The 26,664-nt window shown below is 23.6% G+C and overlaps 1 protein-coding gene across 2 annotated transcripts in view; it reads left to right on the forward strand.

Moving 5' to 3' along the window:
* LOC122511583 overlaps positions 1-26,664 on the forward strand; it is a 123,174-nt gene that overhangs the window by 51,561 nt on the left and 44,949 nt on the right. For both annotated transcript variants that reach the window (XM_043626937.1, XM_043626938.1), the window contains exon 2: positions 11,633-11,731. In XM_043626937.1, the coding sequence (XP_043482872.1) occupies positions 11,701-11,731 (31 nt within the window). In that variant the 5' untranslated portion in view covers positions 11,633-11,700. The remainder of the gene's footprint in view (positions 1-11,632; positions 11,732-26,664) is intronic.

The raw sequence follows: 26,664 nt of genomic DNA on the forward strand, positions 1-26,664 counted from the left end.
AAAATTTTCTTCCCAAATAGTGAAATTTCCTCCTCAGTTAATTTCGCAACGATCACAGCGGATTTACTAAATTTTTTTCTTCGTAATTTTACTTCCAAGATAGTAAAATTTTTTCATGAGTTACTTATATTATAATACCTTCACAGTAAATTTACTATAATTTTTCGTAAAATTTACATCAAAAGTATTAAAATATTCTTAATTTCATTTTTTTACTATCTAAATTTGAATTAGTAAAAATGTTCACTAATTTGACTGTTTGCTTTTGAATTAGTAAATTTTACTTATAAATGGTAACTTTTACTATTATTTTCATATAAATTTTACTATTTAGTTTTATGAAAATTTTACTATTTATTTTTATGAAACTTTAACTATTTATTTTTATAAAAATTTTAGTATTTTCTATGTAAATTTTCGCTCATAGCTTTCAATAGTTTTTTAATATAAAGTTTTACTATTTTTTGACTACGAAATTTGACTATTTTTTAAGTAAAATTTTGATACTTTTTTAACACAAATTTTAGTATTTATTTTGTAATTTTACTTTAAAGATAGTACAATTTTTCACGAGTTTATTTTGTTATAACTTATAATAATACCTTCGCAGTATATTTACTATAATTTTTGGGTAAAATTTATATCGAAAGTAGTAACATATTGTCAAGATTTAATTTTGACACTCTCTAAATTTGAATTTGTTAAAATGTTTACAAATTTGACTGATTGCTTTTGAATTAGTAAAGTTTACTAATCAATAATAATTTTTACTTTTGTCATGTATGAAATTTATCAGTAGGTAAAAATATTGAGATAAATATATATCTTTAAATTATCTCAATAATTTTACTATTTTAGTATTTTTAATACTTTTAGTAAATTTTACTAAACAAATAGTCATTTTTACTATTTTAGTAATTTTACTATTTTCAGAATTTTTACTATTTTTCTTATTTTTAGTATTTTTACTATTTTTTTAGTAAATTTCACTAATAAATAGTAATTTTTACTATTTTAGTATTTTTACTATTTTTAGTAAATTTTACTACCTAATAGATAGTAATTTTCACTATTTTAGCATTTTTACTATAGGGATCTGAAATACTGCGATACGCATTCTGGTGGCAGAAAATTTAACTAATACAACGGGGTCGATTTTGACATTTTACATGGAATAATTTCTAAACTCGCAAGTTTTATAATTAAAAATCCTAAAATATAGCTTGATAATTAATAATTAAATTAATTTGTAAAAAAGAAAATACTACAAACCAGTCACATTCAGTACAATAAATAATATTGATTAATATTATGAAATATTCAAAAGCAAAGTGTGAAAGCGATAATCTAACTCTATTTTGTCACACTAAATATTTAATTAAAACATGTTTAATTAATTGTATTTTCAGTTAATCAAGATTTGAAATTAAAAGTAGTTTATAAATATTATTTTTACGTTGCAGTGTGTCTCCTACAACATATTTATTTAACATTTTCAGATTGGTAAACAAGAAACACAACATAACCTAAAACATAACCTTAAAACTATTCGAACTATTTTTTAACTCGATTAACTCCTAACTTTTCTTGAAAAGGAAACTGTATTTCCACTTCAAATTTTAATTAAATATTTAGAGTAGATATTTTTTAACATTTTAATGAAGTAAATAATGTTTTTCGATATGAAAACAATTCTTTTATTGACAGTTGCATTTACTTATGTGATTTATTTTACTGAATATATTAAATATTTGGAGCGAATTGCATTTTATAATTTTTTAAAACTTGCGTATAAACAAACTGAAACAATTTTTAGCCCCCCAATTAACTTTATTCAACTTTTTATATAAAAAATAATTAAAAAGAAGTCTGAAACATGTGTGTTTGTTAAAATTTGACCCCGTTGTCGACCGCCATGTTTGTTAGTGACGTCATGATTTCAGATCCCTATTTTTAGTTAATTTCACTAATTAATAGTAATTTTTACTATTGTTAGTAAATTTTACTACCTAATGAAAAGTAATTTTTATTATTTTTAGTTAATGTTACTATCTAGTAAATATAGTAATTTTTCCTATTTGAACTGAACTTTTACTATTTTTAGTCAATTTTACCAATAAACAGTAATTTTTCCTATTTGAACTTAATGAAATAGAAAAAGGGAACTTAAGAAAAATTTCGAAATAAAATTGAAAATAAAAACTAATTTTAAAATAAAATTCTATTGAAAAAAAGATAAAAATAAAAAGAAACACCTAAAATGACAAAAAGTGTAAAGAATAAATAAGTCTCTCTCTCTCGAGAGAGAGAAAAAAAAGACAGAGACAGAGCGAGAGAGAGAGAAAGAAAAGAAGAAAAACCCCTGAATAGTAAAACAAGAAAATATTTTCCTATCTAACTTGTTGGTTTCTTTTTGTCGGGATTTGAGAACTCTTGCACAGAATACGTACGTATTCCATGAGGAGTAAAAGAGAATGTGGGGTTTAACTAATCCCAGACGGTTGTCTAGAGAGTCTGACCAAGCCATAAACCATCAGGAGAGACGAGAATGAGAGAGAGAGAGAAGGGGGATGTCCTTTCTCTGTGGGTACATAAGGTTCACTGGGTGGATTTCACTCCCCTTTAGAGTCAAAATGGTTGCATGTGACTGTGAAGGGAGGGGGGGGGGTGAGGGATGGGGTAACTTCCGTGCTAGCACGTTAGCTACTTGGTAATGGCGAAGTTTACTTTGGCCATTTGTTTCGAGGAGGAAGGAGAGCCAACCAGGGACGACGTTTGTAGTCCGCTGTGGTCCACACACGGTTAAAAGAGATTCTTCCCTCCTCCCTCGCTTCACTCTCTCTTCCTCCCAAAACCATCCTTTATATTACTCCTTCTCTCTACCGTAATAATTCACGTTATAAAGCTAAACTACCTCGACCGCGCGGCGAAACTTTCGTTGCGCGCACTACGTCGATAAATTAGCTTACATTTTTATAATGCGACTACTAGTACTGCCTCTCTCTCTCTCTCTCTCTCTCTCTCTCTCTTGCTTTCTTTTTCTCTCTCTTTTGCTCTCTTTTCTTCTCTCTTATAGTTTTGCTTTCTTTCTCTCTCTTTTCTTCTCTTTTTCTCTTACATTCTTTCTCTCTCTCTTACACGGTTTTTCTCTCTTGCTCTCTTTCTCTCTCTTTTAAAATTTTTTTTCTTTCTTACTCTCTTGTTTTCTTCCTCTTTATTTCTCTCATTTTTTCTCTCTTATTCTTTTTCTATTTCTGACAATAATTTCTTACTAAATAACTTAATACTTGAAAAACGATCATAAAATTATTACTTAGAAATTATTTAATGAATAATTTTTTACTTAATTATTTCAAAAATAATTGAATTTTAAAAAAACTTGCGTTTACAATTATCATAAATAATTTTTAATGAATTAAAATTTTAAATAGAAATTTTATGAAAAATTGATTAGAGAAATTCAGATATTTTCAAAAGTGATAAACTTCTTCGCATAAATTCAATTATGTTGGAAAATTTTTAAAAAATTTCGTCAACATTTTAATTATCTTTATAAATAAATAAAATTCTTCTTCGAAATTCAATTATTTTCAAAAAATTTAATCAAATTCTTGGCAAAATTTCCATTATTTTTAAAACTTTCTCTCATTTCAATTATTTCCAATATCTACTATTTTAATAAATATTTCTAAATAGAATTCAATTATTTAAACAAAATATTAATAAAAATTTCACAGGAATTCAAATACTTAACAATTTTTTTTTATAAATTTCTTCGCACCAATTCAATTATTTTTAATTTTTTAATGAAGATTCTCGAAAGAACTCAAATAATTATATTCAAAGAATAAAAGAATGGAAAAAAAATACTTCTGAGAAATTCAATTATTTCAAAAAATTTAAATAAAATTCTTTTCAAAATTCTATTATTTAAAAAGATTTTGAAAAAATTCTTTACAAGATTTAGTTAATAAAATGGCAATTTTAATAAAATTTTCCTATACAATTCAATTATTTCCAATACAATTCTTCTTAAGAATTCAATTATTTTCACAAATAATACATTTTTTTTATTAAAATTCAATTCTTTAAAAAAATTTAAATAAAATTCTTTGCAAGAAATCAATTTATTTTCATAAATAATAAAATTTTTCTCGATAATTCAATTATTTTTCAATTTTATTTAAGAATTTACAATTTAATTTAATTTTCAAAGAATTTTATTTCAATTTTTCGAAATAATTGAGTTCCTCAGAAGTATTTTTTTTAATTCTCTGAATGTATTTAAATTCTTTCGAGAAACTTCATTAAAAAATTAAAAATAATTGAATTAGTGTGAAGAAATTTATAAAAAAACTGGTAAATAAAATTATTTTTCAATTATTTATAAAAGGCTTAATAATTTGAAAAATTATAATAAAATTGATCATAGAGTACAATTATTTTCTTAAAATATAGCACTCTTCCTTAGGAATGCGCAATTATTGTCAAAAAAGTTTGTAAAAATGTTTCGAAACAATTCAATTATTTTCGTAAAAAATAAAATTCTTCGAAGCAATTCAATTATTTATGAAATTTTAATAAAATTCTTCCCAAAAATTCAATTTTTTTCAAAAATAAACATTTTCACTGGAATTCAATTATTTAAAAGAAAATTGAATAAAATTATTCTTTCGATTTCAATTATTTTCAATTTTATAATGAAATTTCTCAATGGATTTTAATTATTTTCAAAAAAGTTTTAAAAAATTCTGAGAAATTCAATTATTTAAAAAAAAATTCAATAAAATTCTTTACAAGAAATTAATTACTTTCATAAATAATAATATTTTTCTCTAGAATTCAATTATTTTCACAAGTAAAATTCTTCAAAGGAATTCAATTCTTAAAAAAAAAAATGTTTAATAAAATTCGTTGCAAGATTTCAATTATTTTCATAAATAACAAAACTTATTGCAGAATTTCAATTATTTTTTATTACAATTTTATATAAACTGATAGAAAATTGCATTTATTTTCAAAATTATTTTTTAAATTCTCTAAAAGAATTGAATTATTTTTGAAAATTTTGATAAAATTGTTCATAAAAATTCAATTTTAAGGAATATTCAATTATTTAATAAATTATTTATTTTATTATTTAAATAATTGAATTCTCGAAAAAATTTCTAATAAAAATGTATTAAAAAATGAATTTCACTAAAAATTTTAAATTAGGTATAATTTGAATATTAAAAGTATTATAGTGTGTAGTTTTTTTTAGAAATAATTGAATTTCGAAAAGGGTTCAAATTAAAATCTTTGAAAATTTGAATTTATAGTTTTCTTATGATATAAAATAATGATTTTATTACTACGTCATCTTAAATGTATTATGAAACATGAAGAAATCATGTTTTATAATAATTTTGTCATAAGTTATTGAATTTCAAAAGGTTTGAATTTGAGAATCTTAATTTCTATATATAGAAAAATAATAATAATTGGATATTTATTTAAAAAAGTAGTGGAGTGACTTAAAATATTCTTTAGTGTCAGGGAAAAAGTCAAAATCAGTTAGAAAAAATTTTGAAAATCAGGGAAAAGTCAGGGGAAAACAAAATTAAATTTTTGTGGCAGAGAGAGAAGAAAGAAGATTGAGAGAGAATAGGAGAGCGAGAGAGAAAAATAGAGAGAGGAAAGAAGAAAGAGAGAAAATGAGAGAGAGAGAAAAAGAGCGAAAGAGAAACAGTGAAAGAGAAAGAGAGAGAGAGAGAGAGAGAGAGAGAAGCGAAACTAAAATAGGAGTTTTGTGGGTGTATTGCCGCAGGACGAAAGGTGGAGTTTTCCCTCGAACCCACCTTTCCCTGTATGTGCGCCTTTCGCGCTTTCTACTCCTCGGGTCAAATTAATTCCGGTATTAAAATTTGGCTTGCAAATATTCTCAACTCCCGCCGCTGCCACCACCCCCTCTTCCTCTCTCTCGCTCTCTTCACTTTGCCCCTATTTTCTCTTCTTTCGTTCACATACGTGCGTATATACGAAACTTGTGCTCTCTTTCTCTCTCTTCCAACATGAGCAAACATCGACGCGTATATAAGCGAATTTGCACGCACTTGCCTATGTGCATAGTCGTAATTTACATCTGTTGTGCTGTGGATTCATTTCCCAGGCACCGCACACCGCATATACTACTCTGTTGCGAGAGTTTTCCAAGCTTTTCAAAGTTCCCTTGAGTCGAGCATAAACCCTTTTTCTTCTTTCGACTTTTTTTTTCTTGTTGCTTTTTTGCAGGGACCGACCGCCAGCCCTTGCGGGGTCCCGAACGACAATGGAAGGTTTTTTTTTTGTATTTTTAGGATCATATATATAGCTTCTTCGTTTAGGAATGATTTGTAATTTTTTTGGGGGGTAATATTAGTAAATGTTGTTGTAAATGTTGTAACTGTTGTTTTATGGTCAATTTTTAACTTTTTTCTGTTTTTTTTTGTTGGTATCCAATTGATACTAAAGGTTATACGAAAAATTATCAAATTGATATCAAAGTTATTAAGGTTACCAGCAAAAAATTAAAATTGATACTAAAATGATAAAATTATTAAAAAAAAGAAAAAACTAATTGACACCAAAATTATTAAATTGATACCAAATTTATTACTAGATATTATCCAATTGATACCAAAATTAACATATTGATGCAAAAAAACCAAAATTGATGCCATAAATATCAAACTAATAGCAAAATTAACAAATTGATATGAAAATGAACCATTTGATAACTAGATATATCCAATTAATATAAAAATTATCAAAGTAAAACGAAAAGAACTAGAATTGTTACCTGAAACATCCAATTGATAACAAAAAAATTTATATTGGTACCAAACAGAATGAAATTGAAACTAAAATTATCAATTTGATGTAAAAAAAAAATTAAAATTGATACGAAAAATATCCAATTGTTACCAAAATTGATGCACAAACTAAAACTGATACAAGAAATAGCGAATTAATACCGAGGATAACAAATTGGTACCAAAAGTATAAAATTGGTACCAGAAATATTATGTTGATAACAAAATTTTAAAAAATAAGCCAAAAAATACTTAAAAATTGGTACCAAAAAGTATGAAATTGATACAAAAATTATTAAATTGATGCAAGAGGAACTAATAATTATTAATAATACTAATAATAATTGCTACCAAAAACATACCCAATTGTTACCAAAATTGATTGAAACAACTAATACTCTAACCAAAAATATTGAATTAAATATCAAAGGTATGAAATTGGTACCAAAACTGGTCCAATTTATATCATCAAAAGTATAAAATTGATGACAGAAATATTAAGTTGATATAAAAATTAATAAAAATAGGGCAAAAAAATTAAAATTCGTATTAAAAAGATTGAATTGGTACCAAAATGATTAAATTGATTTAAAAAGACTGTAGTTGATATAAAAAATATTAAATTAATACCAAATTGATCAAATTGATGCAAATAAAGACTGAAATTGATGCAAAAAATATTCAAAGGTTTAAAATTGATATTAAAAAATATAAAATTGATACCAAGAGTTCAAAATAGTACAAAAAAAATGTCAAATAATTTAAAAAAAAAAATTTAAATGAGTTAAAAAAATAGGGCAAAAAAAATTAAAATTCAAAGATTTAATTGATACAAAAATTATTAAATTGATTCAAAAAGACTGTAGTTGATATAAAAAATATTAAATTGATATCAAGAGTTCAAAATTGTACAAAAAAATGGCAAATTAATAAAACAAAGTATAAAATTTCTAGAAAAAATATCAAATTAATACCAAAAGTATCAAATTGATACCAAAGAAATTTCAAATTAATACCAAGTTTTCAAATTGGTACCAAAATCTATGAAATTGATACATCAAATTAAAATTAAATTTATACCAAAAAGTTTAAAATTGTTACCAAAAAATATCAAATTAGTACCAAACGTATAAAACTGGTACCAATACAATTGTTACCAAAAGATATCAAATTGGTACCAAAAAAATAAAACTGGTACCACTACAATATCAAATTAATGCAAAAAATATGAAATTGTTTCCAAAATGACAAAATTGATTCAAAAAAACACTGAAGGTTATGCCAAAAATATCCAATTAGTACCTAAGTTATCAAATTGGTAATAAAAAATATTAAATTGATACTGAGAGTTTAAGTTAACACCAAAAAAAAAAAAAAAAAAAATGGTAAATAGGTATAAAAGTTTTACTAAAAAATATCAAGCTTTGTACCAAAAGTATATAAAATTGTTGCAAAAAATATTAAATTAATACTAATAGTATCAAATTGGTACCAAAGAAATTTCAAAATTAATACCAAGTTTCTAAATTGGTACCAAAATCTATTAAATTGATACAGCAAATTAAAATTAAATTTATAAGAAAAAGTATACAATTGTTACTAAAAAATGACACAAATATGATAATTTTCCTTTTTCCTTATTCTTGAAAATTATAGAAAACTAAAAAAATTAAACATTAAAAAAACAAGGAAATTAAAAAAAAAAATCATTGAACCAAAACAATAAATTCAATAATTATTCATACATAATTATCAGAATACAGGTAGTGTGAGAGACTTAACCCAATCGACATATTTAAATATATAAATGTGAGAAAATGAAAGAAATGAACTAGAGAGATAAATTCCGCGTTTCATTTGAGAATAATGGACGATTGCTTTATATTTTTCGATCGATCGATCTAAAATCCTATCGCGACGCTGGTACCCGCAGATGATGGTTCAGGGGGGGGAGGAGGATTGAGGGGGAGATGAGCGCCTGTGGCTTCTCATGAAAATTTTCATATTCATGTATTCATTGTTTATCACTACGTTGAGTCTGTCCGGCGATGTGCAGTCACGAACAGAGTAACGTAAGAACAACAAGGTGCGCGCAACGTCAAACATGATTGTACATCAGCTCACACAATCAATTTGTAATTGTCGCACGCAATTTTCCTTTTATATAATGTTTCAAATTCTCCAATATCTCTGTTGAATTTGTAAAATTCAACTCAATATTTTTCTGAATAGAATTAATTGTAATTATTATTAGAATTAATTACAATTATTATTAAAATTAAATGCAATTATTATTAAAATTAAATATAATAATTATTATTAGAATTAAATATAACTATTATTAGAATTAATTATAATAAATTATAATTAATTAAACAATATTTAAACTACTGGTAAATTAAAGGCATTAGGGGAAAAGAAAGAACACATTTTTTTTTCCTAGTAATTTTTATTATTTTTTTTTTAAAGTAAATTTTATTATTTTCATTCGAAAATAGTAAAATTTTCTTTATTTAAATAAATAAATTTTTTCTGATAACTTTTGAACTATTATTCTGAATAAATTTTTTTACTATTTGACTATTTTCTATATATGTAAATTTTCGTTCATAGCTTTTTTCCGACTACAAAATTTGACTGTTTTTCAAGCAAAATTTTGATACTTTTTTAACACCAATTTTACTATACTTTTTGTAAATTTTCGTTTGAAACTTTTACTATCTTTTTTATGAAAATTTTACTTCAATCAAAGGCATTGGGGGAAAAGCAACAAAATAAATTTTTTCTGTAGTAACATTGAATATTTTTTTAAAAGTAAATTTTACTATTTTCGAATGTAAATTTTCCCTGGCAACTTGAACTATTATTCTGAATAAAAATTTTACTATTTTCTGTGAAAATGGTAGTATTTTTTTAATGTAAATTTTACTAATTTCAATGGAAATTTTCGCTGGTAAAATTTACTATTTTTTAATACAAATTCTACTATTTTTTCTACTAAAATTGTACTATTTTCTAATTTCTATGTAAATTTTCGTCATAGCTTTTACTATTTTTTTAACAAAAATTTTAACAACTTTTTAAACTACAAAATTTGACTATTTTTCAAGCATAATTTTAATACTTTTTAATATGAATTTTACTGTTTTGTATGTATAAAGTTTCGTTTGCAACTTTTATGAAAATTTTACTTCAATCAAAGGCATTAGGGGAAAAGCAATACAAAATTTTTTTCCCTAGTAACTTTTACTATTTTTTAAAAAGTGAATTTCACTGTCTTCGAATGTAAATTTTCTCTGGTAATTTAAACTATTATTTTAAATAAAAATTTTACTATTTTCTGTAAAAATTAGTACTATTTTTTTTAATGTAAATTTTACTATTTTCTATGCAAATTTTCCCTCAAATCTTTTACTATTTTTTGAATACAAAGTTTTACTATTTTATTGACTATTTTTCAAGCAAAATTTTATTACATTTTAATATAAATTTTACTATTTTCTGTGTAAATTTTCGCTGGTAACTTTAACTTTTTTTTTAATTCAAATTTTACTATTTTTTATTGTAATTTTTTACTATTTTCTATGTAAATTTTCGCTACTACATTTTGCTTTTTCTTTTGAATGCAAATTGTACAATTTTTAAATGTGATAAAAAATTTATTTCTCCATCAAGATTCGAGAATTTTCCAGAAAAACTTTTTTCAAAAATTTACCGCAAAAAATGTTTTTGCTAATTCGGAAATTGTCAAACAGGAGAATATGGTCGAACTTTGGAAAGAGAAAGCAAGGTTTAACAATTTCGATTAAAAAAAAAACAAAAAGCAAAAAAAAAAAAAAAAAAACAGAAAATTGGGAAGATGGGGAGAAAATAGAAGATGGAAAGAAACAAAATAAAGTATCGAGACATGAGAAAAGCCTGGTTCTAATTGGTCAGCGCTCTTCTGGGTCGTATACGATCAAAACTCCGGACTTGAATTTAAACCGATGAAAGCTTCTTGTAATTGGACGTAATGCGCTTGTTGGCCCACGATTCGTATTCGTTTTTTATTTATTTTTTGTTTTTTGTAAAGAGAGAATGAGTGAGGGGCTGTGGGGGAGGGGAGAACAACGGGAATCCGTTTTGGCCCCAGAGAATATCGCGAATTCGATTGTCCTTCGATGTACTCCCTTCAATCCCGCACCTAGATTCTCTGAATAAAAATATTCGTTTAAGACATAAATATATGTAAATATTATTGTTATTAATTTTATTATTTTTATTTACTTTTTTAATAATAAAAATATAATTTAATATTTAATATTTTGAAAAATAAAAATTAATATTATTAGGTAATATTATTATTATGTATAAATATTATTATTTATTTATAAACAATACACAAGCAGTGCCTTCCAAAACGAACAATTAAAGAAAATTAGAAAAATATAAAAAAGTATTAGAAAAATAATAATTAAAAATTTTATTGTTTTTTCGTATTGAAAAACAAAAGTGTCGAAACTCTTTCAAAACGAAAAATTAATAAAATTATAAATATAAAAAAATATAAAAAAATATTTTGACAAAATTGTTGTTGTTTCGAAATTGCAATTTTTTTTTTCTTAAAACAGAAAAATGGGAAACTTGTTCCAAAAAGAAGAATAAATAGGACTTTTCCAATTTCTTTCAGTGGAATTAAAAAATTCCTTAGTTTGTGATTTCAATTAAATTGTAACTAAATTGTGTTATTAATTAAATTCATAAAAAATTTTTGGTTGATTTGCAATTACTAAAAAAATACGAATCCTGTTTTTTTGCAGTGTAGAAGAAATACGAAAAAAAATTGGTGAAGACTACAAGTTTCAATTTTTGGCTCGTTACTCCAAACATGTCAAGAAATGTCTCAATTTACATGTGGGGTAAGTCATTTTTTTAAATATAAAAATATAAATCAGAATTTGAATTTTATAAAATTCTCATCCACCACATTTTTGCGTAACAAAAATGCAAAAAAAAATCTCCTCTTTAACACAAAATTACTATTTTCTCTTTGATTTTTACCCCTAATTATTTATGCCATGTGTGCAAAAGTCGACTTTTATTATTATAATAACAAAAAAAGAATCAAAAATGAAAAAGAAAATACCGTGGGCAAAAAAAAAAATAGTCATTAGAAGGATATTTGAAAAACAAAAAGAATAAATTTACAGAAATATCTGAAAAAGGAAAAATATATATAAATGTAGTGAAAATTTTGTAAAAAAAAATCGAGGAATTTCTGCAAGAGGAAATTTAAATAAATATCAAATATCTATTTTAAATTGCAAATTCCATGAATCGTTTGTTACGTTTTATTGGGAAAATGAAAGCACTGTTACTAAATGAAAATTGAGAATTAAAGTAGTGAAAATAAAATAATAACATATTTTTTTTAAAGTAGAAATAATTGATTAGAGAAAAAGGTTAAAAGTTATTGCTCTCGTTATTTTCTTTGCAATATTTATTTACTCTCTAGATCTGAATTAGTGATTTTCAACAAACAGAATGGTGATAATTTTATTTATTAATTTTAACCATTTTTACAATTTGACAATTCATGGCTATTTATTATAATTTAATTTACATTTAATAAAAAATAATTTAATTTTCTAATGATAAATAATTTCATACCTAGTAATAATTTATTTATTATACTAATAAATAATAGTAGCAAATTAATATTATTTACCAAAGTCCTAATTTTATATTAACATTAACTATTAATTAATCCAATATTAATGTTAATTGAATAGTAAACATTAAAATAATTAAATTAATTGAATAATAAAAATTAAAATAATTAAATTAATTAAATAATAAAAACTAAAATAATAATTAGATAATATTAATTGAATATTAATAATAAATTTTAAAATAAAATAAAATAACAATAATAGATTATTAATAGTAAAGTAATGAAAATATAGTAAAAAATTGTAAAAAGAATATATTTTCATCAAATTAATAATTAATTAATATTTTATGCTAATTGTTGAAAAAATAAATTCTCATCTAGAGAATGTAGTAAAGTTTCCTTTCTTCATAAATAAATTACAAAAATAAATCGATTATGCAAAAATAAAATAAATTCAGATTTACTTTTGCAGAGATTTTAATAAAATTAATAATAAAATATTTGTTTAAAAAATTTAAAAAAAGAATTACCTCCGAACATTTTTTTTCTTTGAATACAGGATTTTAATACAGTGTACAGCAGATTAAAAAAATGAATGAAACATTTTTTTTAGTGGAAACTTTTTACAAAATGCGCTTTAAAAATTAAAAAGAGAAAAAAGTTTTGTAAAAGCGTTTGAAAATATTTTGTTTCTCTAAATATTGGTTTTGAAACAAAAATTTACAGCAAAAAAAAAAAAAAAAAAAATGCAAAAAATAAGATTTTATTTATTTTTGAGAGAGAGAAAAATAAAATTTTTTCAATTTTTCTCGGAATGATATTTGTAAATATATATATAAAAAAAAGAAGATTAATATTTATGCGCCGTTCAATTGTATTTAAAAACATATTTCCCCGCGTATGAATTTTGTGTCATGATAATCCAAAGAGCCGGACACGTTTGATAATCCTTCGCGCAGGGATTCGTCTCTTGATATGTATACCTACTACTGTACTGAAGAGACTAATTACGCCTTTGACGAGCGACATTGAAGATCCGACATGGTTGACATATTCGCGATTGAAGTTCGAGTTCGAAAGGCACACGTTATTTTCCTATGTTTATTTACGCAGCCTTCCAACGGTTTCAGTCGAATGAGAAACGCTCGGCAAAACACGAATATTGCCCGTTTGAGTTCATTGAAAAACGAGGAGTAAACTGTAATTACGAATTTTAAGAAATTTCCTTTTTAATGCCAAACAATATTTGTTTTTTTTTTTTTTTTTAATTTTCTTTCAAAAACTTATTAAAAAATAAATAAACGAATCAATGGTAAATGCAAATAAAATAGGTAAATTTGCCCTCTGCATAATTTATAGTAAATTAGAAATTTCAAATCTAAAAATAATTATTTACTCGACTTATCAAAATAAATATTTACTTGAGACGAAGAATTTTTGTTTAAATAAAAAATTTTCGAATTATTTTTATATTAAATATATAAATTGTTTCATTGTTAACTTAAAAGTATCAAAATTGAACGAACTGGTACCAAAAATATGGACCAATTATCTGGCTTCGCACTCATCTAAAATAAAAATCATCATAAAAAAAATCATAAAATTCAATTATTTACAAAAATATTACAATTTTTTACAGGAATTCAGTTATTTTCAAATATTTAAATAAAATTGTTTGAAAGTAATCAATTATTTTAAATACAATTTTAATTAAATTTTTTTGTAATAATTCAATTATTTCAATTATTTAATTATTTTAATAAAATTCTTCTCAAGAATTCAATTATTTACATAAATAATTCTTCAAAAGAATTCAATTATGTCGATAAATAACAAAATTATTCACGAAAACTCAATTATTTTGAGGCATTGTAATAAAGTTCTTTACAAAATTCAATTATTTTCAAAAATAATAATATTCATCACAAGAATTCAATTATTTTCAAAAATTCTAATAAAATCGTTCGCAAGAATTCAATTATTTTCATAAATAATAAAATGCTTTTTAGGAATTCATTTATTTACAAAAGAAATTTAATAAAATGCCACACAGATATTCAATTATTTAAAAATGTTTGTAAAAATCTTTGTAAGAATTCAATTATTTTCAAAAAAAATTAATAAAATGCCACACAGACATTCAATTATTCTTAAAAATTTTAATAGAATTTTTTCTAAAATTTAATTATTTTTAAAAACTTTTTGCAATTCAATGTTTTTCAATATCTACTATTTTCATAAAATTTCCAAACAGAATTCAATTATTTAAAAATTTTCGTAAGAATTCAATTCTTTTTATGAGTTTTAAAAATGTCTTAGGAATTCAATTATTAAATTTTTTTTGTAATAATCTTCGTAAGAATTCAATTCTTTTCATGAATTATAAAAATTTCTCAGGAATTCAATTATTTTTGAAAAGTTAAATAAAATTCTGTGCAACTATTCAATTATTTCCATAAATAATAAAATTCATTGCAGGATTTCAATTATTTTTAAGACAATTTTACAAGATTTGTTCAAAAAATGTAGTTATTCTTAAAAATTTAATTACAATTCCTCGAAAAAATGAATTATTTAAAAAAATGTTTTTTTTAAATTCTTTAGAAGAATTCAATTATTTACAAAAATATTACAATTTTTTACTCAAATTCAATTCTTTGTAAATATTTTATTAGAATTGTTTTAAAGAAATCAATTATTTTAAATACAATTTTAATAAAAGTTTTTTGAAATAATTCTATTATTTTTTTTATATTTTAATAAAATTTTTCCCAAGAATTCAATTATTTTCATAAATAATTCTTCCAAAGAATTCAATTATAAATAAGAAAATTATTCCCGAAAATTTAATTATTTTGAGGCATTGTAATAACTTTCTTTGCAAAATTCAATTATTTTTAAAAATAACAATATTCATCACAAGAATTCAATTATTTTGAAAAGTAATAAATTTGTTTTTGGAAATACAATTATTTTAAAAAATTCTAATAAAATAGTTCCTAAGAATTCAATTATTTTCATAAAAAATGAAATGCCTTTTGGGAATTCAATTATTATCAAAAAAATTTAATAAAATACCACACACACATTCAATTATTTAAAAATTTTTATAAAATTCTTCGAAAGAATAAAATTATCTTTATAAATATTTAAATTCTTCCATGAATTAAAATTAAAAATTGATCCAAATTTTTGGTTAAATTTATGAAATCGATACCAAAAACATGAATCGATTATTAAATTGAAATTTTATCCAAATTTTTGGTTAAATTGATCAAACCGATACCAAAAATATGGACCAATTATTAAATTAAAAATTGATCGTAATTTTTGCTATCAATTCCATCTACTTTGGTATTTATTTATTTTTCAAATCAAATTGAGACAAAAAAAACGTTTTTTTGTCTCAATTTGATATTCTTAGAAAAATTTCACTTTTCAAGAAAACCGAATTATTGATCTTTAACTTTTTAAACATTGTTTAAACAAATAAAAAAAAAATGATCTTTTTTTCAACCGCCCGTTTTTTTTAATCCAACTTTATAAAATATTCTAAATCAAATTTGAGCGAAAAATTTTTTTAAACACTTTTCTATTGATGAAAAATAATTTCACGCAAAAGAGTTTTACAATTCTCTGCGTCTCTTTTGTTCTCTCGACTGCCATTGGATCCGTTTTTCCACCTTCATTTCTACGGTTTCCTATTAAACGAAACATTACTGTTTCCAAATGGGAACACAAAACCCATGGATAAAGAGAGAAGTGGCGCGTAGTGAAATCTTTATTAGAAAAAAAAAGTATTCATATACGATTTTTTTTTTAAACATTGCTAAAGGAAATTTAGCGAATAATGTAAATAAGACAATTGACAAAATTAAAAAGAAAAAGAGAGCGAGTCCAATTTTTAATCAGGCAGTAATAATATTTGTATGTTATGACAAAGCTATTGTCTCGTTTTTAGTGTATATTTAGTTTTTTTTAGAGAGAAAATGAGAGAGGAAACGAAAAAAAGAAGAGAAAATGAGTAAATAAGAGACAAAATCAGAGAGAAAGAGAGAGAGAGAGAGAGAATGAAAGAAAATTTTACGAACTGAGGAGTTTTTTTTTCTCGTCTCGATTATTAATGAAAAATTTTTATGAACTCATTTAGCGGATATTTATTATTCGTAATATTCCATTTTATTGTATATATCTTGACATTATGCACAGAGAAAAGCGAGTGTTGTTTTTGAGGCGGGTAAATTTTGGTAGGGTAATTTTAGTGAGGATAAATTTTCTATAATAGAAAATTTACCTTATTTTCGGTGTTAAAATAACACTTCCGAGCTAAAGTTTGATGCAGACACTTTTAACACCGAATTCAGTGTTAAAATAACACTCACTTTTTTCTGTGTGAACGAACGGCACAGTCGATTCTAATAAATACTTCAATCCCCGTCTGTCTTATATTAGCTATTTCATATACAGCAAATATTTCATCATTGGAGAAACAAGCGCGATTATTAAATTCAATTATAAATTTCAATAAACATGGCGAGAAGAGATATTTTCATAAATAATTAATATTTCACTTATAAATGGAATATTGCATATCTCAAACTTAAATAATGCTCTCTAAAATATTCATTTTTTTAAAATAGTTAATTATTAATCTATTAAATGAGAGAAATTTTTCTTCTATTATTTTTTTTTCTCACTTATTCAAATTTAAAGCTTTCACTTAATTGTGAATAACAAATTGTCAATAACAACATTAGTATATTTTTTGCAACTAAATTTCTTTAGTGTAAATTTTACTTTTCCAGATGGAATTCTTATTAAATTTTATTTTATTTATTTTTATTAGGAACTTCGATGTTGAGAAAAGCGAAAATTTCATTTACTCATTTTCCGGATATAAAAAAAAAAAAATAAGGTGTATAAACACTTAAAAATTGATTTTCACTTAAAAACTGATTTCTACTTAATAATTAGTGAAAAATCACTTTTGAATAAAAATATACACACTTAATAAGTGATTTTTACTTAATAATTGATAAAAATAACTTTTGAATAAGTGTATTTAATATTTATACATTTATTTTCTCACGCTTTAACTTTTAACCGATTCTGAGTAAATTTTTCCTTATTCAGATTTTAGAAAATTTAAATCTAAGAATAAAAATCACTTTTTTACTCTTATTTTTTTTCTAAATTCGTCGATTTTTAAAAATATTTTACGTAAACTTTTCAAATAATTAAGTAATAGCTTATGAATACTAATATTATTATACATTTACATTTTTAGAGATAAAATATTTTTCACAAACCAAAAGAAAAGGTAAAATAATACACAAAAGTTTCTTGTAATTATAATTTCAAACATTAATTAAGAAATTTTTTCTGTTTTTCTACTCTATTTTTTTCTTTGTCAAGAGTTTTATTTTAAATTTGAATTTAACAGCATTTTTTCCAATATTCACAAAAAAAAGTGGTAATAATTCTCATTAGACAGTATTGAATACAAAAGAAATTTTAAAAATCGATTTCATATTCCAAACGGTTCTACTGTATTCGAATTAATAATTGAGTCAACTAATGAGAAAATATACTCTTTAAAATTTAAATCCAAATTAGTCACTTTTTTACTAATTAAATTAGATCAATATGTTCATTAAATTATTTAGTAGGCGTTTTGACTAATTTTTAGTCGAAAACTACTAATTTCGAACAATAATTAAACAAAATATAATATTAATTAAATTCGTCGAAAAAATTTGAAAGAGAAATAATTTCACATCTTTAAAAGTAGTGAAAAAGAAATTTATAAATTTATAAATTTATAAATTTATAAATTTTTTTTGGAATAATATTATAATAAAATAAATTTGAAATAGTAAAAATTTGAACTAATCAGAACAAAAGTGATACGAAATTGATAAAAATTAATTTTTAAATAATAAATAAAGTAAATAAAAAATAAAAATAAAGAAAATTTTTTTTCTTAGAAAATAAATTTTTTGAAAATCGTTTTTTGCATTAATATCAATTCTTTTTTTTACAATTATTCATAAGCAACTATTTCTATATTTTAGAATGTTAAATTAATATTAGTAATATTATAAATTTATAATATAGATTGAATTTTAAAAAGTTTCAAATTGAAGTTTTAGAAAAGTTGAATTGTAAAAGATTTTAATTAAAAATGCTGAATAAGTTAGTTTTTTCAAACAGTTTTATTCGAATTTCCTTTCAAATTAGTTATAGTATTAGTATTTTTAAATGTATGATATTTAATTGAAAAACTTTCAAATTTTTCAAAATTTCATGAAATTGTCTTGTAAACAAAAGTCTAAATTTTAGAAATATCTTAGTTAAAACTAGAAAATAGTTGAATTGAAATTTTGAAAATAATTTTTAATACAGTAGCAGTTCTTAAAAATTATTCGAGTTTTAAGGATTTGAAATTTGAATATTTTTTTCAAATCTTCCTATGGAAAAATAATGGATAATAAATAAATATTTATATTTGAAAAAAATCTTTTTAAGTTTCAAATGCGATTTTACAATTAAAGATATTCAAAAAAAATGTCTTATAAACATAATTTTGAGTTTCAATTATTTTTAATAACTAAAATATATTTTTCGGCTTTAGGTAAAAGTCGAAGTTTTGTCTAAAAATCAGGGAATTCTTTCACAATCTTCACTGAGAAAACAATTTATTTGATTTAAACATATTTTGTTTAAATCAAACTCAAAATATCTTTTCTAGTCAAATATATTTCAGTTTTATTAAAACATATTTTTTTGTTTATTTAAAGAAATATTATATTTAATTCAGACATAAGTTGTGGTTGATTTTAAATTATTTATACTCAACTTTTAAGTTTGAATAAAACATAAAATTTTCAAACATAGTTTTTATTTAAATCAAAACAGAAAATATGTTTGAATTAAATATACAAATTTATAATATAATAGAATTCTAATATACAAATTATAATATAATAGAAATCTAATATACAAATTATAATATAATAGAATTCCAATATTATAATTATAATTATAATATTCAAACAAATAATATTTTTGAATCAAAGCAGTAGATATTTTCCATATATTGAGATTAAGCTTACAAACTTAATTTTAATTAAACAAAATCACTTTAAATTATTTTTTCTATTTAAATTAAGTATATATTATCTCAGTGTTTCATGGAATAATTTATTTTCAGAGTTATTCTTTATGACCGGGAAATATTAGTTCATGACCATGAATTTTTTTTTTAAGTGGCCACAAATCAGTTAATGAACATTATTATCATATAACATATTATGTAAATTTTTAGAGTTAAAATTTTTTTCCCATCCCAAAAAATACGGGTAAAATACACAAGTTTCTTATACAATTAATAATTCCGAACATATTAATTAAGAAAATTTTTCTAATTTTCCTGTAATTTTTCCATTCTACTATTTTTCTCTTTGTATTTTTGTATATAATGTTATGTTTCTTTTTCTGGTAAATATCCGTGTAGTTTTGGGGGGAAATTGTACGGTCTTGATTGTTGGTCAAGTCGGACATTAAGCGTTTATTGGACGTAGAAAATGGGTCCTGGGCAAACGGACTGTAGCCTAATGTTCATCTACATTTTGTGCTTAATACACGATGAAGGAGGAAGCGTTTCACGACAGGGGTGATTTTTTCAGGGGCAGAGAGAGAAAGAGAGAGAGAGAGAGAGAGAGAGAAAAGTGGGGGGACGAGGTGACGGTGGGTCAAAATAGAAGGGTCTTTCTCTCTCTCTCTCTCTCTTTCACTCTCTTTCACTCTCTCGCTAGGTTTTTCTCTCTTTTACTCTTTCTCTCTCTCTCATTTCCACTCTTTCGCTAGTTTTTTCTCTCTCTGTCTCTCTTTCACTCTCTAGCTAGGTTTTTCTCTCTCTCTTTCACTCTCTTGCTATGTTTCTCTCTCTCTCTCTCTTCTCTCTACTCTCTTCCTAGCTTTCTTTCTCTTTTTCTCTTTCGTAAAAAGAGAGAAAAGGCTAAAAAAGAGAGAGAAAGAATGCTAGGAAGAGAGTAGGAGAGAGAGAGAGAGAGAAAAAGAGAGAGAAAGAGAAAGCTATCTAGAGAGTGAGAGAGAGAAAGAAATTGAGCGAAAGCGAGAGAGAAAGAGAGAGTAGAGGAGAGGAGAGAAAGAGTTAGTGTTTGGAAAAGGGTATTTCGGCGGAGGGCTGCTCCTGTCGGTACTTTACCCCCTCCCCTTTCTCTCTCTCTCTTTCATCCCTTCACGCTGTCTCGGGGCGGGTGTTTTTCGTGGCTCACAAAATGGCCGCCACCCCCACCATAGATTTCTGGTTGCTCGGAGCGGAGCTCGAATTTTCTCTGTCCTACTCTCTTTATACCCCATTCGTTCGTTCCGTTCGTAATGTATATTTCTCTCCCTCAAACCTTTACTCTCCCTTTTTTTTTTTTTACCACCGCCATTTCACCCCTTACATCCCTCGTCTACTTTTCCACTTTCAAGCGAGTATGATGATGATGATGATGAAAACTCCTTCTCTTCCCCCTCCCTCACTTTTTTTTTCTCTCCTTCATTTCATCTTTATTCTTCTTTAACATTTTTTACATCTTCTATCTCACTTTTTACCCCTTAATTTCTTTTAATTTTTACTATTTTTCCTTTACTCCCCCACTCTAAACTCTTTTTCTCATTTCCTACCCTTTTCTTTTTAAATTCTCCTTTTTTTCCCCCTCCCTAGAGGATATGAATTGAGGGGTAAAAGTTCAACTGTCTCTCTCTATGGGCACTTTTTATCCGCCATCCGCTTTCCCTGGAAGTTCTCGGTGAATATTGTTATATGTTGAACGCGAATGAAATTTATAACTAATTATGGGAAAAGTTTAGATGACCGTCGAGTTGCGTTGTTCCAACCGAGTGGACGTTGAATGTGAGGGGTGAGAGAGAGAGAGAGAGAGAGAGAGAGAGAGAGAGAGAGAGAGAGGAAAATCGAGGTGGCGACGACAACCAACGACGACGACGACGATGACCTCCACCCGAGCGCATAGAAACCAAATTACGTTAATTAGAATATTAACCGTACTTTTTTAAAATTTATCCACAAACGAGAGAGACCGGCTTAAGATGGATTCCGCGAGTCGGATTTACATAATCCACCCATAGGAACGACCGCAGTTTATAATCCTTTTTGGGGGGAAAGAGAAGAAGAAGGGAGGGGAGGGGGTTCGTTATTCGAAAAGTCACGGATTCCGGTTATATATCGAACCAAAGGTTCCATGGAGGTTGCAAAAAAGGGGCGGAAGGGAGAGAGAGAGAGAGAGAGAGGAAAAAAGTAAAATCGTTTTTACGCCGATGTTTCATTTTACCTTCCTACAAATACGTAAATCCTGCTCTCTGCCCTTTTTATTACTATTAGTTTAAAAAAAAGGAACACGTTTTCCGTTTTCTCCGGTTTCATTCTTAAATTTTGCATTTTTCCCTCTTTTTCTGATTTTTTATTTTCATTTTCTTTTGCTCTTGTGTTAAAAATTTTTAACTATTAAATTGATAGCAAAAGTAGCAAAGTTGATGTATTTATTTGAACATGTTTCTAACATAACACCTAAGAATATCAAATTGGGACAAAAAAACGAATCAAAATGTTGCTTCGCAAAACTTTTGATTCGTTTTTTGTCTCAATTTTGATATCCTGAGAACAACTATGAACACTTCGATTCCTTTTAGAATATAAAAATGGTATTTTGTTGGACATTTAGTTCCAATTTAAAAGATTCAGTAGCAATTTGATTAGATTTTTTTGTTTTAACTAAATTACTAAAATTAGTAAATTAGTAAATTACTAAAAGTAAAATTTTTGTTATAAATAACTAGTTTAGTAGACTCTGAGACAAATAAACTTTTACTCTATAAATTCGAATTAGTAAAAATAAAAATGTTTACTGATTTTTTGCTTTCGAATTAGTAGAAATAACCATTTATTACTAAAAATTAACTTGATGCGAATCATCTGTCAAATTTTTACGGAATATTTTTCGAACTTTTCCTATATTTTATTCTTTCGAATAAAGAATCTTCGGTTTTTATGAAAAACAAAATGTAAATAATAATAAAAACTATAATAATAATGACAGATAATAAAATAATATATTAGAATTGCAAACGTCTGATTATTAATTTACTTAAACTACTGAAAAATCGTATGTTAATCACGTAATAATTAATTACCGTCTGACTAATAATTTTGTTCTACTACTGATATATTAATATTGGTAAATAATAATAAAATACGTCTTACTACTAATTTATTTATACTACTGAAACTTTAATAAATCGTAATAAAATACATCTGACTATTAATTTTTACTTCTTTTACTGAAGTTATTTATCAAAAAAATGCGTCTGACTAATTATTTATTTCTACTACTGAAATTATTTAAGAATAAAAAAGACGTCTGACTAGCAATTTACTTCTACAACTAAAATTATTTAATTATAAAAAATACGTCTGACTAATTCTTTACTTCTACTACTTAATTTTTTTTCAATATAATGTAAAATAACTAATAAGTCTGGAAAATAGTAAATAATAATATAATATAATATAATTTAATAAATTAATAATATTAATAAATACTAATAAAATACGTCTAACTTATGATTTACCTCTACTACTGATACATTAATCAAAATTATTAATGTAAATCTAGAGAAAGTAAATAATATTAAATTTTGTAATAGTTTTTTTTTACAATTTGGAGAGAAAATGCAACAAATAAATATAATAAAAAAACTGACTAATGATAATAATAATAATAATAATAATAATAATAATAATAATAATAATAATAATAATAATAATAATAATAATAATAATAAAAGAAACAATAATAATAATAATTTTAAATTAGTAAAGTTTACTAATAAATTAGTAAAAATTACAATTTATTAGTAAAATTTATTAATTTATTTAAAAGCTAAAAGTCTATTTTCAATTAGTAAATATTTTTACTAATTCTAATTTAGAGGGTAAATTTTACTAATAAATAGTAATTTCTACTAATTCGTGAATTTTACTAATTCAAAAACAAAAAGTCAGTTGCTAATTCAAATTAGAAAACATTTTTACTAATTTCTATAATTTACTCTCTAAATTTGAATTTGTAAAAATGTTTACTAATTTAAATTAGTGACTGACTTTTTTCTTTTGAATTAGTAAATTTGACTAATACATAGTAATTTCTACTAATTTATTAGCAAAATTTACTAATTCAAAAGCAAAATGTCAGTTATTAATTTAAATTAGTAAATATTTCTACTAATTCAGTATCAATTTTATACATTTTTTTTCAGTTCAATGCATTTGGTGTGAATATAATTATTTTTGATATTAATTTGACACAAATATGCTTCGTTAAGGTCTCAATTTGATGTATTCCAACTTTCTAGTATCAAGTTGGATTCTTAACAATTTTTTTCTTTTTGGCATCAATTTGATAAATTAATATTAATTTGTTATGTTTCGTATTAATTTATTATGAATATTTACTGCTTTTTATTATCAATTTGGTAAATTTCGTTATCAATTTGCTACTTTCTAATATCGATTTGCTCCGTTTTGGTATCAATTTGATACATTTTGGTATTAATTTAATACATTTAGTACCAATTTAACACATTCAATATCAATTCGTTAAATTTTAGTAAACTTGATACCAAAATACTCTTTAATATTTATTCAACAATTTCTAATTAAACGTACAAGTAAAAATTTTGTAATTTCAAATTTCAATAAGCAAAATAAATAATTGTGCAAAAATATCCAATATTAATTGTCATAAATTGCAATTATTTCTAGTCAAGAATTTCTAAATTTTGCTTTAAAACGATATTCTAGATGCCTTTTCTCTCTACATAATATGTAGAGTATCATTCGAGAGAGAGAGAGAGAGAGAAATATATGTAGTCTATGCTTAAATCCCATTAAATAATTTCTATTCTTGAGCTTTCGGATTGTGATACATATATATACATATATATATATTCAGTCGCTTCAGACAATGTTTCCCGTCATACATTGTGACGGAATTGAGAGAAAAGCAGCACTCGAGCAGAAACGCGACTTTAACGAGATTTAGGAACGCAATTTGTACGGTTAAGTGCCAGCTGGTACGAATTGCGAATGGGCCTCCAGTATACATATACAGGCATATATATATTGTCAAGTTGGAATTGAATTCCCGCGAGAGAATTGAAAATTAATCAATTAAGAACCAAGTGTTTTTGTTCCATCAAGTATTTTTTTTCATTCCAGCATTACTGCTTCTTTAATTAATTTTTTCCATTCTTAATATTCTTCATTTTAGTTTTTTAATATTCTTAATATTCTTAATATTCCATTTTTAATGCAGAATATTCTTAACATTCAATTCCTAATATAAAATATTAAGAATCTATTACTTACAAAATATTCTTAATATATTCTATTCTTCATACAGAAATCTATAGTACTGAAACACAATACAGTAGAAACTTTCAAAGTGAAACTCATTTTTTAAATTTTACTACTTTTTCTGGTAAGAGTATTATTATTATTTATTATTATTTTTATTATTATTTTTATTATTATTTTATTATTTTTATTATTTTTCTTTATTATATAGTTTTTTACTTTGTTTCATTATTTTGTTTAATTTCTTGTTTCTTATTTTGTTTTATTACATTGCTTTATTTTATTATTTTGTTCTGTTATTTCATTTTATTGTTTTATTTTACAACTTTGATTAGTTTTAGTAATATAATTTCAAAAATTGATTTTATTATTGATATTATTATTGATTATTATTGATTTTATTATTGATATTATTACAGAGTTAACACAAGTTAACTATAATAATATCAATAATAAAATCATTTTTTGAAATTATATTACCTAGACTTTTAGCTTTCAAATTAATAAATTTTACTAATAAATTGTAATTTTTACTAATTTATTAGTAAACTTTATTAAATTAAAATTATTATTATTGTTTTTATTATTATTATTATTATTATTATTATTATTATTATTATTATTATTATTATTATTATTATTATTATTATTATTATTATTATTATTATTATTAGCCAGTTTTTTTATTATATTTATTTTGTTGCATTTTCTCCCCAAATTGTAAAAAAAACTATTACAAAATTTAATATTATTTACTTTCTCTAGGTTTACATTATTAATTTTAATTAATGTATCAGTAGTTGAAGTAAAGAATTAGTCAGACGTATTTTTTATAATTAAATAATTTTAGTAGTAGAAGTAAATTGTTAGTCAGACGTATTTTCGAAAATTTCTAGTTGATAGTAGGAAACTACTAATTTATAGTGAAAAATTACTAGTTGATAGTAGAAAACTACTAATTTATAGTGCAAAATTACTAGTTGACAGTAGAAAACTACTAATTGTTTCTCAAAAACAATAAATTGGTAATAGAAAGCTACTAATTGATTGTCAAAAACTACTAAATGGTAGTAGAGAACTACTAATTGATAGTCGAAAATTACTCGTTGATAGTAGAAAACTATTTATTGTTAGTCAGAAATTACTAGTTGGTAGTAGATAGCTACTAATTGATAGTGGAAAATTACTAGTTGATAGTAGAAGACTACTAATTAATAGTCAAAAACTACTAAATTAGTTGACAAGTCTAGTAATACATTTAGTAAATGCTACTTATCAAAATAGTAGCCTTAACAAATAATTATTATTTTTCTACAACTAATAAGTAGTTTTGACAAAAAAATTAGTTAAATTACTTATTAATTCTTTAATTAATAGATAATTTACGATTCAGCACTTTTTCATTATTTAAAATCAAAAGTGACTATTTCTTATTCAAAGAGTTTCTTCTTTATTGACAATCGAACTTTTAGGTGCCAATAAAAAAAGACTGAAAAAAAACTTATTTGATTCTAATAATCGATTAATTGACTATTATCAAGTAAATATTTACTTGAATCAAACAATATTTATTAGAGTCAATTAAATGGTATTTGAACCAATAATTTCAGTATTTGAAGCAAATATGAAGTGAACCATTTAATTGACTCTAATAAATATTATTTGATTCAATTAAATATTTAATTGATGATAGTCAATTAATCGATTATTTGAATAAATAAATTTTTTTTTCA

This window comes from Leptopilina heterotoma, unplaced genomic scaffold (assembly GCF_015476425.1).
Source record: "Leptopilina heterotoma isolate Lh14 unplaced genomic scaffold, ASM1547642v1 Lhet_88, whole genome shotgun sequence".
In the NCBI taxonomy this organism is placed as follows: Eukaryota; Metazoa; Arthropoda; class Insecta; order Hymenoptera; family Figitidae; genus Leptopilina; species Leptopilina heterotoma.